The 17,519-nt window shown below is 39.3% G+C and overlaps 1 protein-coding gene across 2 annotated transcripts in view; it reads left to right on the top strand.

The window, feature by feature from the left end:
- The window catches only part of sardh (sarcosine dehydrogenase), a 60,964-nt gene that overhangs the window by 30,923 nt on the left and 12,522 nt on the right, over positions 1–17,519 (top strand). For both annotated transcript variants that reach the window (XM_026174125.1, XM_026174124.1), the window contains exons 11-17: positions 8,714–8,804; positions 8,950–9,091; positions 12,419–12,502; positions 12,747–12,860; positions 13,226–13,364; positions 14,382–14,495; positions 15,297–15,444. In XM_026174125.1, the coding sequence (XP_026029910.1) occupies positions 8,714–8,804; positions 8,950–9,091; positions 12,419–12,502; positions 12,747–12,860; positions 13,226–13,364; positions 14,382–14,495; positions 15,297–15,444 (832 nt within the window). The remainder of the gene's footprint in view (positions 1–8,713; positions 8,805–8,949; positions 9,092–12,418; positions 12,503–12,746; positions 12,861–13,225; positions 13,365–14,381; positions 14,496–15,296; positions 15,445–17,519) is intronic.

Genomic DNA, 17,519 nt, shown 5'->3' with positions numbered 1-17,519 from the left:
TAAAGATCCATAAACTACTTCCATTTGTTTAGAGGTGATTGCCAGTTTTGTTGGGATTTTTAGAGATACAGAGATCCTGTTCTGCTTTACTTAAAAAAAAAAAAAAGGATTTTCAGAGCTGTTGATATATTAATCAGTGTTCATAGAAACATGGATCAACCATGTTTTGACAGTGAGAGTGTTACATTGTGACAGTTTCCATAAAAGTCTGCAAATTCTCTGAACAGGTAGCCATGAAGCAGCCATTTTTTTTAAAAGACTAATTAAACTTAATATTATTTGTATGGCCATATCACAACAACAGCATAGCCTTAAACCAGGTTTGGAGTAAAGAGAACTGGACATATAGTTTCTTTTTTGGGTTACTTTGAAGTGAAGAAAGTTAACTTGTTTAGAACTGTGATCAAGGATAACACGTAAAACGTTGAACGTTTCGATATAAAAAGTGTACAAACTCCAGAAAAGTGGCAACTGAGGTGGCAAAATTGCAGGCAATTTTCACTTAAGTAGAAGTACAGCTGCTAGTGTCAAAAACACTCGAGTAAAAGCTTGATAAAGTATCGGGTCAGAAATGTGCTCAAATTGAGGAAGTCAAAGTAGTAACCTAACTGAACCTTGTGCTATAATAAAAAAATAAAATAATATTAGTAGATAGGACTACAAACTTAGTCTGGTGGTAAAAGGCACAAAGGCCTCAGGGGGACATTTGGCAGCCAGGGTTAGAGCTCAGACACCTGGAGCCTGGGGGTTGGGGCTAACAACACTGACTGGTAAAAGAATCTAACATCCAAGTGTTACATGGTGTTGCAGGTGACAAAAAGCCATAAACCACTGTTTAGAGGTTGTTGTGGAAATTTTCCATTTAATAAAGCCTGCAGACAAGCGATGAGCGGTAGCTAACATTCTTTAATCAAGACAAAGAACAGAAATCAAGCTTGGTGAGGGACTGCCATCGCTGGGGCAGAGGGTGAGCAGAGTCTCTCACTGAGCCTAGCATGGCTCTCAGTTTTGTCTTTCCCGCAAAGAAAGTTTCACACTGCCTTGCTATCTTTTACAGTGGAGAAAAGACAAAAAGACTCTTCCTGTGGAGTTGTCTGCTTCCCCCCAACTTCCTTACCAGACCCCACTATCTGTTAAACTGTTTAAATGGAGTGTGAGGCAGACATGCTAAAACAGTGACCTAAAAGCATTACCAATAAACAATGGGATCAATACATAAATGAAAGAAATGCAGCTGATAAAAAAGCCATAAACTACTTTCATTTGTTTAGTGGTGATTGCCAGTTTAGTTGGGTTTTTTTGAGACACAGAGAGTGAGAGATCCTGTCCTACATTACTTTAAAAAAGAAGATATTTTCAGAGCTGTTGATATATGAAGCTCTGAGCATTGAGTGTTGCATTGTGAGAGTTTCAGTAAAAAGCCTGCAAATTATTGCATTTATACTGGAGAGCAAAGAAAAATTAAATTCTACTTGTACTATGGAAAATCAGTTTCATAAAAGCTACATAAACAGAGCTGAAGAAGACTGCGTTTGTAAAACTAGCGGTAACGTGTGAGAATTATAAGTTATAAGACTGTTTCTGCTATCGATACAATTTGTGTTGTTAATCCTAAATGATTCACGGTGACAACATCATAAGAACAAGGTCATTTTACTCCACACACACACACATTTGGAAAATCACATAGTTTGACCATAAAAATTCCCAGAATAATTAGTATTTGAGATTGCTGAAGCAACATCACTAAAGAAAAATATCCTTGCATGTCACTTTCGTTTAAAAATATAAAAAATGTGAAGTTTTTTTTTGTAAAACATAAAAACAACAAAACTTAAGACCTTAAGAATCTCCTTATGAATTTTGTGAATATCTAGATCATTGGTGTTTGGATTTGAGGGTCAACAGGGCGAACACTGAGGCTGGGTATTAGAAATACAACATGGCAACATGAGACATGTTAACTCTGAGAACACTAACATCTAGATTAAGGTGTGAGAGGTAAATACATAACAGAAGCTAAAAAGGAGTTGCTTGTCTCTAGATTAGTTAAAATAAATTGAAAATAAACTGATTTGAACACGTTTGATGCATTATACAAAAAAAGGTTCATGATATAGTTCACATGATCTAAGCAAGAGTGACTCGGAATCTCAAATGTTAAAGTACACTTACTGATTGTACTTTTACTACATGAGCTAATGTAGATGCTCTAAAAGCACGCTGGCTGAAAAAGAACCACACGTTTGGAGAAACTGTGCTGTAACTTCTCATACTGTGAAGTTTTCTGACAAAAGTGAATTGAAAACTTATGCTGTACAGCTTACTAAGGGGTCCTTTGCTGGGCCATGTGCAATTACACAAAAGAACAAGTTAAATTTCACCATAACACTGACTGGAGAAAAGCCAAATTGGGATTCTAATTGAGATTACAACTGAAATCAGTGCTGTGATAGTTAGTTTAAGATCACAACCTGATTCAAAACACAGTCTAACATCAACATTCTTGCCCCTGAAAATAGGTCAGGATGGCCGAAAAATGTACTTTAAAAATGAGATTTTCTTTTTGTTTCATTGGAACAGTAAAGTACCATTACAAAGAAATGAGTACACCTTTGTAGATATCACTGATATGGAGTTTTTCATGTTTTACATACAGACTTTCTCATTTAAACCATGGTGACTTAAAAGTTTAGCAGCAAGACACTTGTTTCCTTTGTTCCATCAAACATTTCTTTCAGCCATCTGTGTTTATCAGAGCGATATGTGACTAATTTTTTATTGAATCACCAGAAAGTACACAAATACAAGATTAAATATTTTATTTATTTATCAAAAGATACATAATTACACATTGATACAATGAATAAGGTGTCTATAAAAATTACACATGGTGTAAGAAAAACATTATAACATACAAATAAGTGTTTTAAGATAATCTGACATACTTTAAAAGCATAAGAATAAAAGTTTTTTTTTTTAAAAAAATCATGTTCTTTGATGATCACATTACATGTATCACATTTTTTAAAGCATAACGTAGGGTGTTCACAAAAACAGTTTTATGATTACTTTTTCCACAGTGCTTGTATGCCTCTTGCAAAACTATGTACTTATCACCATATGACATAATAACTCACGATTATGCAAGACCACCCATGAAATGTCCGTCGCTTCATTACAATCATTTGTCCCCGCTGCTGCCCTCAGACCCAGTCTTCTGTACTGTGGGGTAAAATTGCTTTTTTGGTGGTTCATAAAAAATATCTCAAAAAGCGATGTTAGTGAGGGGACCAGAAACACTGGGTTGCAGAGCAGTTGGTAAGGACTTGTATATTTCTGGAGAGTCTGCAAAAGCTGTCTTGCTCGTGCTCCTGATTGGATATGTGGAGCCCGGCTCTGATATCTCACTGGTGGCAGCTAAAGGTAGGCATGCCTTGGAGGCGGAGTTGGTCTCGGGCGCAATCTTTCAAACGAGCCTCACGGCATTTCATGCAACCTCAGGCCGGAAACAACATCCGGTCACTCGCGGTCAAAATCCACGCAGAGCTGGTGTTTCGCAGGGATCAGGTTAACACATGTGGGTCTAAAAATATAAAGAAAAACAAAAAGAGTTTTAAAACACGCAAACTAGCAAAATATCAAAGGAGCATAACATAACAATAACAAGATGATATGAGATACCCGATGAGGACATGATAGGTGATGTAGACATGTAATGTATAAACTTTTACGGGAGTTAAAAGTGGAGCTTATATATATATATTAAAGTGTATTGTACGTGGGATAGGCTCCAGCGCACCGCGCGAGCCTGAGAAAAGGATAAGTGGAGGCGAATGGATGGATGGATGGTGTATTGTACCTGTTACAAACCATTGTGATATTTATTTTTTTAAATGAAAGGATTGACAGAATGGTAAAAAGGAAAATGCAAAAATGTAGTTAGAGAGGAAGATTAACACTTACCGAATGATATGCGGATAAGGAAAGAGACGCAAGTTGCTGTTGAAATCGGCCGCTCCCTATGCGAACTCGCAAGCAGTGTGAGCGGTTCCAGTTGTTGATATGGCTGAAGGCAGATGTGTTCTGGGGGTTCGAAGATAGTCTTAACATCAGCGGGAGATCATAAAATCAGACCTGGAGCCGATTGGCTAACCGGGGTGCGAAGGGAGCGGTGCAAGGGTTATGTGATTGGCAGCGGGGCGCAGTGAGGCGGAGTTGGTCTAAGGGGGGAATTTTCAAACGAGGTAAGCAGCGCATTCGGGACCAGAGCGGGGAGCGAACAAGCAGGAAAAAATTGTGCTCTGGAAGCTGTTGCGGGATCGGTGCGATTAAGAGCGAGGTAGAACTTAGACTCTGCGTAGAATTTTAGAGGTAGCTAGCAAGAGGCAAGTTTTTGAAGAAAAAAGAGTAAGGAGCTTTCCCAATGTTTTTGGATTATAGCGCTTTTTTTTTGGGAATAGAGGGGTAGCTAACAAGTTATTATAGGGGTTTTGGAGAAATCGCGGAGAAATTTTTAAAAGGAGTTTTGGCTTTGTTTGGCTGAGCATGAAGGGAGCCGCGGGGCGCTGAATTTGAGAAAAAAAGACTAAGGATTTTTTCAGGATTTTCCCTGTTATCGAATATAAGCTTTTGGGAATAGAGGGGGTACCCTAACAAGTTATTGTAGGGTTTTGGAGAAATAGCGGAGGGTTTTTTAAGGAGTTTTCCCTGCTTATGTATCTAAGGATTAGGTTAAGGGGGCTGCGGGGATCGCGAGTTGTTTTTTCTGAGTATGAGTTTTATTCTAAATCTACAAATGCATATAAATCGAAATAAAGTTTTCCCCCAAGGCATGCAGCATGTGTTTGTGGCCATACTGAACGTTACAAAAGCACAAGTTTAACTAAACAATTTTAATATGGTTTAATACATTTTTAAACACATGAGCACGGAGCCCGAGAGAGCACGGTCCGGAGACACGGGCGCGCCCCCGCGCGCCCAGACACACAGCCTCGGGCGCGCGCGGGCGCGCGCACACACTGACCCACCACCAGATGGCGTTTTTTGAGCATAAAAAAATAAATAAATTTTTTAATTGCTTAAAGAAATAAAAGAATGCTATTTTGATATATAAAAAACTTTCTAAATAATCAATTATATTTTTATGAATATCATATTTTTATGAATATCATATTTTTATGAATATCATATTTTTATTATTTAATTACTTCCTACTTCCGGACTTCCGGAGCTAATTTAATTAGGGGATAATTTAATTAGGGGATAATTTAATTACTTCCTACTTCCGGACTTCCGGAGCTCATGAATAATTAATGAGCTCCGGAAGTAACCTGTCACTTTTTTTGACGAGAGGGGTATAATATCACTCTCTGATAGTCATTGAATGCTCTTTACTTGCTGGAGCTAAATTTGGTCTCCAAGCAATCACCAAGCCTTCAGACTGGTTGAAGTTGTATTTGTTGCCTGGCAACCTTTGGATACTTATTCTTGGTGTCAAACCCATCATGCTTAACATTTAACTGCTCTTGTTTATAAAGGCATTTTTTCTTCTTCTTTCTTTTAAAGCTATGAACTGCAGCCCCTCTTACCCGGCTGCATCCTTGTCTTGCTAACAATCACAGGAATAAGCACCTTTATTATTTCTTATTGTGCACAATAAGAAATAATAAGGATACTGGTGCTGATGTAAATCTTAGAAAAAAACTGTCTTTTGTTTTTTGGCCAACTTTGTTGGCTCATAAAATGGAAGCATTAGTGTGAACGTGAAGCCAAAAGAGGATCAAATTTCTAACTTAGAAAAATTATTGAAGAGGGCATCACGAAACACACTCTCTGCATTCTGAGGAGAGTATTGTTAATTTCAAGGTGAAGAACATACTGACTCTAAAGTTCTAGTTATTTTAGTGCTGATTATATGTGCTATATTCAAATAACCAAAGCCCTTAAGTAAAGAGTAAAGCATTTGTGGCAGTACTTGACTTTCTATATGTTAGAAGAGAAGGTTAAAAACACTTAAATGTGTGAACTGTAATATATGAAATTGTGTATGAAGTACATGACGTTTTCTCCTTGTTGTGGAGGAGCTTTGGCTCATTCATCTTTACAACTTCGCTTTAGTTCCTCGAGGTTTGCAGGCGTTTGTTAATGTACAGTTCCTACAGCATTTGGGATTATTGTTCTGATGAATGACCCATCTTAGGCCAAGCTTTAGCTATCACACAGATGGCCTCATATCAAGACCAGCATTCAAATGTTTAGCTAAATATGAAGACTAGGATTTTAGAGTACTGACTATCCTGGCTCTGAGGACTAATTCATTTAGTGTATCTTGTTTGTCTAACTTCTGAATAACACATCTTGATATGCAGCACTAAATGCTGTTTTAAAATTTTGGATTAATGCGCTTGCTAATCTGCTGAAGAGGATATTGGAAAAGATTAAAAAAAAACAATTGTGCATGTTTTCCTGCTCTTTCTAAGCATTGGTGGTATTGCTGGCAGCACCGCTGTAAACGTCAAGAAGAAGAATTTGACACCGAGGAGATTAGATGACACATAATGACCGTGAAAGGGGCAAATATTTGCACGGCATAAACGCGAGGAGGAAAAGGGACGGGTTAGAAGGGGACGACAGAATGAGTGGAAGCTCAAGCACGAGGATTTACAAGTATGGAAACTCACACATCAACCCAGTTATCTCGAGTGACATTTATCAGTGCCACCTCGCCTTGCTGGTTGTCCCCACATTGTCTTGGGAGAACTTCATCAACATCCTCTCACCCCTCCTCCCTTTATCGCTCAATCCCTGCACCCATACATCCATCTGTCTAGCAAAACAGCCATTCAACTGTCCACCCGGGCTCGGAGTGACAGTGCCTGCAGATGAGTGAAGTAATGAGAGATAGAGGGAGAGGGGACGCTGTGAGAGATGGAGATGGAGGGATGACAGAGGGTTGCAAGGACACACTGTTCGTGCTGCTGCATATTGATGCTGTGGTTGCAACACATGGGAGAGACATACATACAGCACACACACATACGCTTGATAACTGCAAATTACCAGCAGCACAATGCAAGCGGGGGGTTGCTAAAACGGCCCAGCTCATTAACCCGACAGTTTTGGGACTTGACAGATAAAATATTGAATTGCTGATGATTGTTTGTTGGTTGGGTTGAAAGATGCACAATGCTGCAGCCACTGGGTGCAGATGATGAGGTCACATTGCTCGGGGGCTCCTGTGAGCAAGAGTCAAAAGATGGAAGAAGGGTTGAAATAACCTTATGTGGATCATGTGCCACATAGGAGCCATAGCAGAGGACATAAACTGCTCTGTTTCTCTTCTTTTTTTCCTTTCTTTTCTACAAATTAATGTGACTCTGTCCTCTAGGCGGGATGTAGGTGAGCAAGAAGGGGATTAGAGATCTGCTGTGACTTATTCAGAATATCCACAAAATAGTCTGTTTCTTTAAAAAAAAAAAAGTTGAGGACAAACATGGGAAAGATGTATATAAGTAACAAAAGAGTGAACTTAGATGATAGTTCTGATGAAAATGTAAATTGTACAAAAGCTTAAAAGACCTCCCCATTTCCCTTCCTGAGGAACAGTTTCTTGACACCCTTCAGATCATTTCTGATGAGGCTTTGGCGAACAGTAAACAGATCAGAAACATCTCTCCGGTCCTGTTTTGGGTCTTTGCTGCATTTTTCCCTATTTTAAATACTATTCATAGAATAGATAGTTTGTTTTATTCTTTTATTCTTCTTTGGTCCTCCACTTCTTTCTTTGATTCTTTTCGAAGGCCACACTGCACACAGTGCCAGAATGTGAAAAGTCTTTGGAAATCACGTTGCTGGCTTAAAAAACAATTTTGTGTCTGTTGAATTGTGCTATCTTTGGCATTTTCAATAGATTCAACTAAAGAAATCGGGGGAAAAAAAAGATGTTTGTGTGATAGACTGCTAGTAACAAAATGCCTAAAGATGAAACTAAAAATAGATTTAGCAAAGTTGTCTGTTATGTGTACTAGTTCATCCTTTTTGGTGGTTACCTGATTGATTTGCAGGTCAGTGTTGAGTGCCTTAGCAAGCAACTAAAAAAAGCATTCCCCTAAAAATGATTAAGGACTGGACTGAAAAGGAGTGATGTTTCTTAAGACTTTTGCACAGTACTATTATTATTATTATTATTATTATTACAGTTTAAAGCTTTGGACATTTGTCTGTGTCCTTTCTTTTTAATTTAAATCTGTTTTAGCATTTATTTTATGGGTTTTGGGTTGTCTTTAATTTCAAACAGTGTGAATAAATGCCTGTTTTTAAATGATCATTATTTTTCCCCCTCTGGTCCTCATTCAGGGACCCACAGGGAACAATTGAATCCAAAGTGGCATCTTTTGTTTGGTTTGACTATCATTCCATCTAAATGTTATTCCCTTGGGCTGTGGAAATTTATCTGACTTTGCATTTAAAAAGCAGTTAATCAGGTACAGAAATATTGGCACTCATAATATTCACAGGCTCCGTCCTTTAACCAAAAAACAAACACATTCAGTTTCAAAAGACAGTAAAGAAGCTATAATCTTCAATTATTTTATTCCACAATTACATTAAACTGGTTAATATTGTTTCAGCATTAATTAAAATGAGCTGAATTTGACCGGGAATGCTTCTCACATCAACATCTCTTTTATCCTTACACCTTCTGTTTCAGGTATGATGCTGGGAGGTGGTTGTGGTAGAGAGCTGGCTCACTGGATCATACATGGCCGCCCTGAAAAGGACATGTACGGCTATGACATCAGGTACATCACTCCACAAAATCTACTCAAAATTCTTCAGATTATCACTTTAGCAAAAGGCAGCAGGAACTGCAGCAAGTTTTAATGAAGTCTGAACGATTGTGACTTTTAATGAGCATCTTTTGAATCCGTCTCCCTTCTTTCTCAGGCGCTTTCATAACTCGCTGACAGACAACAAACGGTGGATCAGAGAGAGGAGTCACGAGTCGTATGCTAAGAACTACTCTTTAGTGTTCCCCTTTGATGAGCCGCTGGCCAGCCGAAACATGAGGAAGGATCCTTTCCACCAGGTAGGTCAGTGGTTTGATCTCCAGTGCAGACAGTTAATCAGTGTTTCATGAGGAGTTCAAGGAAGTGACCCACATGCTTTGTCTTTGTGCTGGGAGTTAGTCACACTCCTTTCAGCTGTGGTGTGAGTCACGGATGAGTTTGAGATAAGCGCAGAAATGATAAAAGAACTACTGTATGAACAGGTAGTCTAGCAAATGGTGACAGAGAGCACAGGACTCATGCACGACTCATAAAAAGTTTAAACCTTTTTATTAAAGTTAGGCAGGCAGAAGCTGGCAAGTAGGTGGGTGAAGGGGAAGAAGCTACGCATGATTTTTTTTTTCTTTTTTTCCTTTGAGATAAACATTAAGCCTAACCTTGGCTTCCTTAAAGCTTTTTTTAGTTGGGTAATCGTCAGGGCATTTACTTACTGTGTCTGTCTTGATTTAGACAAACATGCATGCTGGTTTGTGGACCAATATCCAGTCCATGTTTTTCCCTGCATGTAACTTGACCTGTCATTTCCGATTTCTTCCCTCTGTTACCCGTCTAACTTTTGCACTTTTCTCCTTCAGTCACTCAGTTTTCTTCATCTATTCATTCAGGTTTTCGTCAGATTCACACAAGTCTGCTTCCCTTTTTTCTTCTTCTCGTAATTGTGTTGCTTTAGTTATTCTCATTAAAGTCTGCATTTTATGTGTTTCCCCTTTCTTTCTCTTTCTACACTTCTGCTACCACAACATCTGGCTGGCTAGCTGAGACAGAAATGTGCAGATAGAACAAATCTACATATAAATGATGCTGCTGAAACCCTAGCTTGTCACATTTCCATGTGTGTGAATGTCATAAAAGGGACTTAAAAGACTTGTGAGAGATATAGGCATACAAGTGTTTGTAAACTCGAGGTTTGGGACACGGGGATCTCACTTTCTTATTCCGTTGCCTTTGTTCAAACCTAGAGGCAGCTGATTCAAGCAGAAGGCAGTTAGAGGTGTAAGTTATCCCCAGCAGTTACATTTAATAATGCAACCCCTGCCAACATGAATCTAAATGCTACACTTAGTTTCAGTAGCCTGGTCTCGGATGTCTTTCAGCTTCCCCTCCCTCCTGAGCCTGGCACAAACTTTTAATGGGCCCCACTACCACACTTTATGCATTAATGATCCACTTAGACATGCTTTCCTATTCCAGAATTCATTTACATTTAACGGTTGCAATTTGTACCCCCACTCGGAAATGTAGGCATCTTTTCATGAAAGATTATTAACACAAATTCCATTAGTAACATTGCCAATTTGTCTTGTAGCTTATATCGTGTGCTTTCTCAGAGTTTGCTTCGTTTAAATATATGAGGGGGTTTTCAACATCTGGTTTTTGCTCTTCACTATGAAATAAAAATAATTTGTAATCATTATAACTTAAGTTTGCCTTATAGTCATTGGAAGATCTTGTTGTTTACTTGGATCTATGAGTATAGGTTTCTTTGTGTTGGGGAAATAGTAAAATGAAGTCAGATTGAGCAAAAAGTCAGTAAAAAGCAAAAGAATTTAAGCCTTACTTACAGTCATGGTAAAAAGTACATACACCCTCTTTCAATTATAAGGTTTAAATATTATGATTTAATCTGGTCGTTAGCAGATCTTTGAATCAAGGAAATAAAACCTGAGATGAACAACAAGAAGTACCATTTTACACCATGTCATCGTCTATTTAAAAGAAAAATTATCCAAAATGCAAAAGCAGGTTGTGGAAAAAACAAAGTACACCTTACTGCTTCCATAGCAACTAAGAGGGCAAATAGCAGCCAGGTGTTGCTAATCAAATGCACTTGATTAACTGATCAAGTGTAAAGTTTTGGCAGGTCGGGAGTAGTCAGAAATGTGTTAACACAGACATCAATGATAGCGGTGAAGTGACTGTTGCTGCTTTCTGTCTGGGAAGGCTTACCGTGCTATTTTGAAGCCCATCCTTGTACAGTGAGAAAGGTTACTCAAGTGGAGCCAGTCTTCTCGGGGGTGGATGTCCCAGCAAATTCACCCCAAAGCCAGACCGTGCAACGCTCAGAGAAGCTGCATAAACCCAAGAGCTACCTCTCGCGTCTACCGTGGACTCTTCTGTATACTAAATCCACGTATAGGCAAAATTGGGTCATGCGACAGGACAATGATCCCAAGCACAGCAGCAAATCTGTAACAGGATGCGACTCAAGACGTTGCACCGAGTCAGTGCAATGACTGAAGTTTTAAAGAGTGGGCCAAAAAATTCTCTATGGCTAAATCTATTACTTCAGGTTAATAGTGATAAAGGTGGTTTGTATAAGCTTTTGCATCATGGGGTATACACATTTATTTCACACAAAACGAATGACGTGGTGTATTATATAATATAATTGAGAGAGCGTTTACTTTATTTTTTTTACCATCCATGACTGTCTAGCACAACAACAAGTAATCTTTTCATGTGTAACACACCTGTGACCTTTCCTATTTAACACAAGACAAAGGTTTAATGTATTGTGGCTCGGAGGTACTTAAGGGTTGGATCAATCGGGGAAGCTATGCAAGTAATGAGACTGTCTAGCTTTAAGAGGCAATATGGGATTATTTCAGAGCACATGCAGGCCATCTCTGACACTGCTGCTCACACGTTTTCTCCACCTCGGTAGCACAGATGGTAAATATAGCCTAGTGTGGGAAGTTTTGGCAAGAGACTGCTAGATGCCTGCTAGGAGCAGAGCATAGCAGAACATACCTACCGACTGTGGGCGACTGTCAGTTTAACAAGGAGCCCTGATATATCTTTTCTAAAGACTGTTCAAGAAATAAGAAGTTTAATATTTCTGCAGCAATTTATGGAAAACTAACCGTGTACTTGCACTCTCATTGATTCCTGTGATGTTAGATTAGAGTTTTATTGTTTAGGCCAGACAATCTTTTCTCTTTTTGACAGAATGTACTGTATTATCTTTATACTGACAATGGATCAAAAGACTGGGTGTGATTGGGGGGGGGGGGTTTGCTTGTTGTGACTAAACCACAGAGAATTATTATCACAATACCTCTCAGCTAGAGTTTTTCAATTCATGCTGGAGAACAGAGCTTAAAGGAAATTGTAGTTCGATCCACAGGTGTCCAGAAATACAGCATCGACTGTGTTCATGTATGTTTTCTTCTTTTGGAAATTGTCAACTGTTTGCTCCCACTTTCGCCCTCATTTAAAGTGTGAGAGTGTGTCCAAGTTTTGTGTTAGTTCATCATGTTGACCTCTAGTGAATAAATAGCAATTCTTCAAAGACAGACACGAACTGCTTTTGCTGTACTGTGCTCCGTATGTGTGGTTGTTTTCAGGTGCTCACAGAGCAGGGCTGCATGTTCCAAGAGCGGCATGGCTGGGAGAGACCTGGCTGGTTCAACAAAGAAGGACCTGCTCCTGTGAGAAACACACTTACACTGCACATATTCTGAATGCTATACATAGTCGCAGGCACACTTTTATATAATTGCCCCGGTGATATTTTTCAGAAGCCATGCTGGATAGAGGCTGTTAGAACATACTGACTGCCAATAATGGATGATGCTACCACAGTGTCTGGCTCAGTTCTACATCTTGCCTTGTTTCGTGCGAAACCGTAATGATTAATTAGCGTCTAATTGTTTTTTGTGTCATATTGCACAGGTTAAAGACTATGATTATTACGGAGCTTACGATGTGAAGAGGAATGAAAAGTACAAATACGATGAACTGCTAGGTCAAGAGTACACCTTTGACTTCCCTCCACATCATGACGTGGTAAGAGACAGTACTAAGAGTAAATGGTATGTGTGGCTGAGCGTGGGTGATCGATAGTGCAGTATTACCGTGCGGTCAGATGAGTATAAACGCACTGAAGGCTTCTAAGGGGAAGTCGGTGAGTTTAATGGTGTTTAAATGGTATCGAGGGAGAACACACGCTAACTCAGCAGCTTGCAGGATTAAATTAGAGGAGAGAATGCTAACCTTGATTTTAAAATCTCTCTTCACTGCTGTAATGAATGTTGCTTTCAGGGATCTGACAATAACATGCATTCTTCTTAGAAACATCATGCTTTGCAGAGTTGGGACAGTTTGTTTTTATCCTTTTGCTATCATGTTCTTTTTGTTTTATTTTTATTTAGATTAAGAACGAGTGCCTCTCATGTAGACACAGTGTGGCTGTGTTTGACATGTCCTACTTTGGAAAGTTCTATCTCACTGGACCCGATGCCAAGAAGGCAGCTGATTGGCTGTTCACTGCTGATGTCAACAAGAAGCCAGGTCAGAGTAAAAAAAAAAAACAAGAAAGAAAGATTGACAGAATAAAAAGGGCAGCTACGTGCATAGAGTTATGAAAAAGATGCCAACAAGCGAGGAATAGCAGCCTTCTACACAGGACTAAATACCAGTATGTAATGTGTCTGGTATGCTGTTAACAGTGGCGACAAACGTCTCTACTGCTTCATTTTCTTGTATTCTTGTCACAATCAGCAAACTGACAACCGTGTCTGAATCCTACCATTGTGCAGATATGAAAATGGAAAGCTGCGTTCTTTACATTGCTACTTTTTTGGCCCCAGAGCCTTTCCAAAGGTGAGATCAAGTTCTGAAGAAGTGAGAAGACAGATAATCCTTTTAGTTTTAAGCCTCTCTGTTACTTTCCTGTATGGATTTAAAAAATGTATGACACCGGCATCTGCTGAGGTTCGGCGCACTCGCATCTTTATAACTTGAACCCCCAAGTGTTTTTCTCTTTCTGTTTGTAGTCTTCAGACCTGATTAAAACTAGTAATAACATACTTTCTAAGAGTGCATGAGGGTCTGTTAAAGACAGCCTGTATGACTAGGTCTGTCTCTACCTCCATCTGTACATGTGTGGTCAAGTGCCACTGCATTGAAATCATTCCAGATTTGGAAAAAAGAAATACATTTCTTGTTACTTATCACAGAAAGCAAAGTCAAAACAGCTAGACGTCTGAGCTAAAGTAAAATGAAAACCAAGGGAAAGGTTAACCCCTCTTTTTGATGAAAGAAACAATCAATCAAAACAATACTTTTGCACAGTACTCTGCTACAAAAAAGCAGAGTTTTATGAGTTAAGAGGATCAGAGCCACGATTATTGTTCCTTCAGAACAACTAAGTTGTGAACTTAGTGTCAGTACACTTGAATGTATTAAATATTCATCCCTGTTCACACATAGAGCACGCTTCCATCAGTATGTTTCCACTCAACAGCATGCTTAAAATACGTCTGCAAAGTCTGCAGCACGTATTAATTGTTTGTGTGTGTGTTGCAGGTACCACTGTGTATACCTGCATGCTGAATAAAAGAGGAAGGTCAGAGGCCGACCTGACTGTGAGCAGACTGGAGCCTGGTGTGGCCAACCTGCCCCTGGCACCAGAATTCAGCGGTGAGAAATAGTGTGTAGACGTGTGTGTTTCACAGTTATTTGCTGCACTCTTTACCTATTACTGTTATTTCATTCATCTCCCTATCTCCGCATCACTATTTGTCAGCTTAGCTGTTGTATTTTGTTTATTGGATTTAATAATGTGCTATTCTGTTTTATCTTATTTCAGACTTATTGTTATTTTTTTCTCTGTTATTTGTGGTTCTTTCGCCCAATCAGTACTGTTTATCCACATTTATTAATTATTTTTACTCTTGTCTCACTCAAGACAAGAGAATATCATGAAAGATGTGTCTCCTTTTGACGTTACACAGCAGTAGCTTGTTTCTTTATGTTGTCATTTTGACTCCACTACATCAAAAAAAGCCTGGAAAATAACATCTGTTCAGGTATCCCTTATTTCTATTACCACAGCTGCTGATTGAAAAACCCCAGGGAGCACATGAATCACAGGAGATAAATTAATTTGTTAAGTAATTAATGTTGCGTAATGACATCTTAGGTGGGAAGCGGCAATTAAAATGCCATGAAAAAGTTGCTGCCGCTCTATTAATTATGCAAATTTCTTGACAAGTCCTGCTGAATATATCTACATAAAGTAAGTGGAAGGATTCAACAGAGTCAACTTTCAAAACATCTTAATGTAATAAACTCTGTTATCTCATCATCAGATCACCTAATGTAGCTGTCAGCTGAGATTCTTCACACTTGTGATTACAAACTGTATGCTATAGATAAAGTGGTTTCATGTGTCTTTCTCTTTCTTATACTTGACCTGATCGCCATCTGACTTTGCTCCAGGTGATGCATATTACCTGGCCATTGGAGGCGGTGTGGCAGAACACAACTGGAACCACATTAAAACAGTTCTTCAGGATCAAGGCTTTCGCTGCCAGTTGACGGACCACTCTGAGAACATGGGGATGATCAGCATCCAGGGGCCCAAAAGGTGAGGAAAGCAAGAGGGTTAGAAGTGAATGTTAACTCTGGAATGACTTATATCCAGATGAGAAATGAACAAGAGAACAATTGAAGGTGTGTATCCAACTGTTAAGAGACTATAGGGTACTGAGACCTTTGATATCAACTCTGACCTGCAAAATCCTTGTAAACCTTGTGAAGTTCAGGACACCTGGGGTACCTTGCTCAGTATGCAGTCTACTACTGCATGATACCACCTCATCGTACATTTATTGGTTAGATTATTTTTTAGGGCTTCTCAAGTTCACTCTTCTGCACCTCAGAGCTGAAAATAATAAATCCCATGAAGGTTTGCATCAGCTTCCAAGTTGAACACTAGTGATGAGTTTCAAGGATTAAGTGTTAATTCTGCTGGCTTACATAAATAATTTTCAATAGACTCTGTCAATGATGCAGTTTGTCAGAGATTTTGAGAAAACGGGTGCAGTGATTTATTGAAACATGTGCAGACACAACGGAAATCCATTATATAAGGCAAAAACAGAGTTGCACTAATGGAAAGTTCTGCAGGCTTCTTGACGGACATTCAAAGCTCTTCTTTGGATGCTGGATGATTTTTGCTCGCTTCAAGATGATCACAAGCTGCTTCAATAATGTTGAGATTTCAGATTTCAGTTCATCACTCCATAAGACCTGTTGTGACATAGCAATTATTTCTTCAGCTTCAACCATCAACATCAGCTTGATTTCTTAATCTACGGATTCAAATTTGTGCACGGTGCAAGTAAAAATCTTACTGCAGATATGGAGGGAGATCAATGTTTTCTTTATCCTTCCCACAGTTTCCCTTTGCTCAACACTCAAATAGTGAAGCTACACCACCTTTACCTATTCCTTATCTTATTCTCTGCTCTCCACATCTATCTTTTTCTTCCCCTCTCACCTCCTCTCCTCCCCAGCTCACCGCCCTCTGTCTTTGTTCTTCCCTCTCACCAGCAGCAGGGTTAGTCCACTCCGTTCCCTGTGTGGGTTTTGTCGATTTATTTTTTTCTTGAGGCTTTGCTTCTTTCTCCTGTTCTCCTAAGTTTCTTTTCTCTGTCTCTGTGGATTGTATCCACTTCTTTCTCACACACACCCCCTGTGCTCAGTGTCATCTTCACTTTTTTTTCCTAGGTTTTTCTATCCCTCTTGCTTTTATTGCTTACGTCAAACTGGAAACCACTGCGTCACTGCTAGATAGTCCAGTATGTGCTCTGTGTGTATGTGCTCTCTATGTGTGTGGTGTGTGTGTGTGTGATTTTTATATGCTCATACACACAAGACAATATCTATGATGATTACGGAGTTCATTGACTTTTCTTTAGCATCCAAAGCACATTTATTTCATGAGTGTGCATATTTTCACCCGTGTGTGTGTGTGTGTGTGTGTGTGTGTGTGTGTGTGTGTGTGTGTGTGTGTGTGTAATTTAGAAAAGACTGGCATCTGTGTTGCCTCTCTGCGCACATTACTGTAATCATTTTTAGCTCCTCTGTATTGTTTTTGCCACGTTTGAGAAATTCAGCATTTTGGGGGTTTTGTTTTCTTACGAAGCAAATTGATCCCTTTAGAGCATGAGGAGAGGAGCGATTGCAGCATTTATGGAAATGTGTTTGCCCGTGTTTTCCCTCCCTGAGTCGTCTCATTCAAATTCACTCAATAAGGGAGTCTTTAAACTTGCAGCCTTTCTCTCATGCAGCTTTGGCAGTGTGTTCCAGTGGGCAAAAGTAGTGCTTAACCACTCGCTTTTGCAATTATGCACCTTGTGCGCTGTATAATGGATGAAATTATGTGACGTCCTTTAATCGAGCCTTGTTTGTGTGGATGCGGATTCTCAGACGCACAGCTGAGAGCCACAGTGATGCGGCAAGTAGGAGAAACAAATTGGTAGTTGCGAGTGCCCCTTTTGCCAAATACGCAAACACACATACAAAACAGAGCAATTCACTGATTATATATAGCTAATTAGCCTTTGCTGTTGGGCTCTTAAGTTCAGTGAGAAAGGGATGGGAGGAACTGGAAAATGGCACAAAAAAAATTCTTATTAGCCCCACACATGCATTGAG

Source organism: Astatotilapia calliptera, chromosome 7 (assembly GCF_900246225.1).
Source record: "Astatotilapia calliptera chromosome 7, fAstCal1.2, whole genome shotgun sequence".
Classification (NCBI taxonomy): Eukaryota; Metazoa; Chordata; class Actinopteri; order Cichliformes; family Cichlidae; genus Astatotilapia; species Astatotilapia calliptera.
Note: the sequence above shows the minus strand (reverse complement) of the source record. Positions and strands in the feature narration are given on the sequence as shown.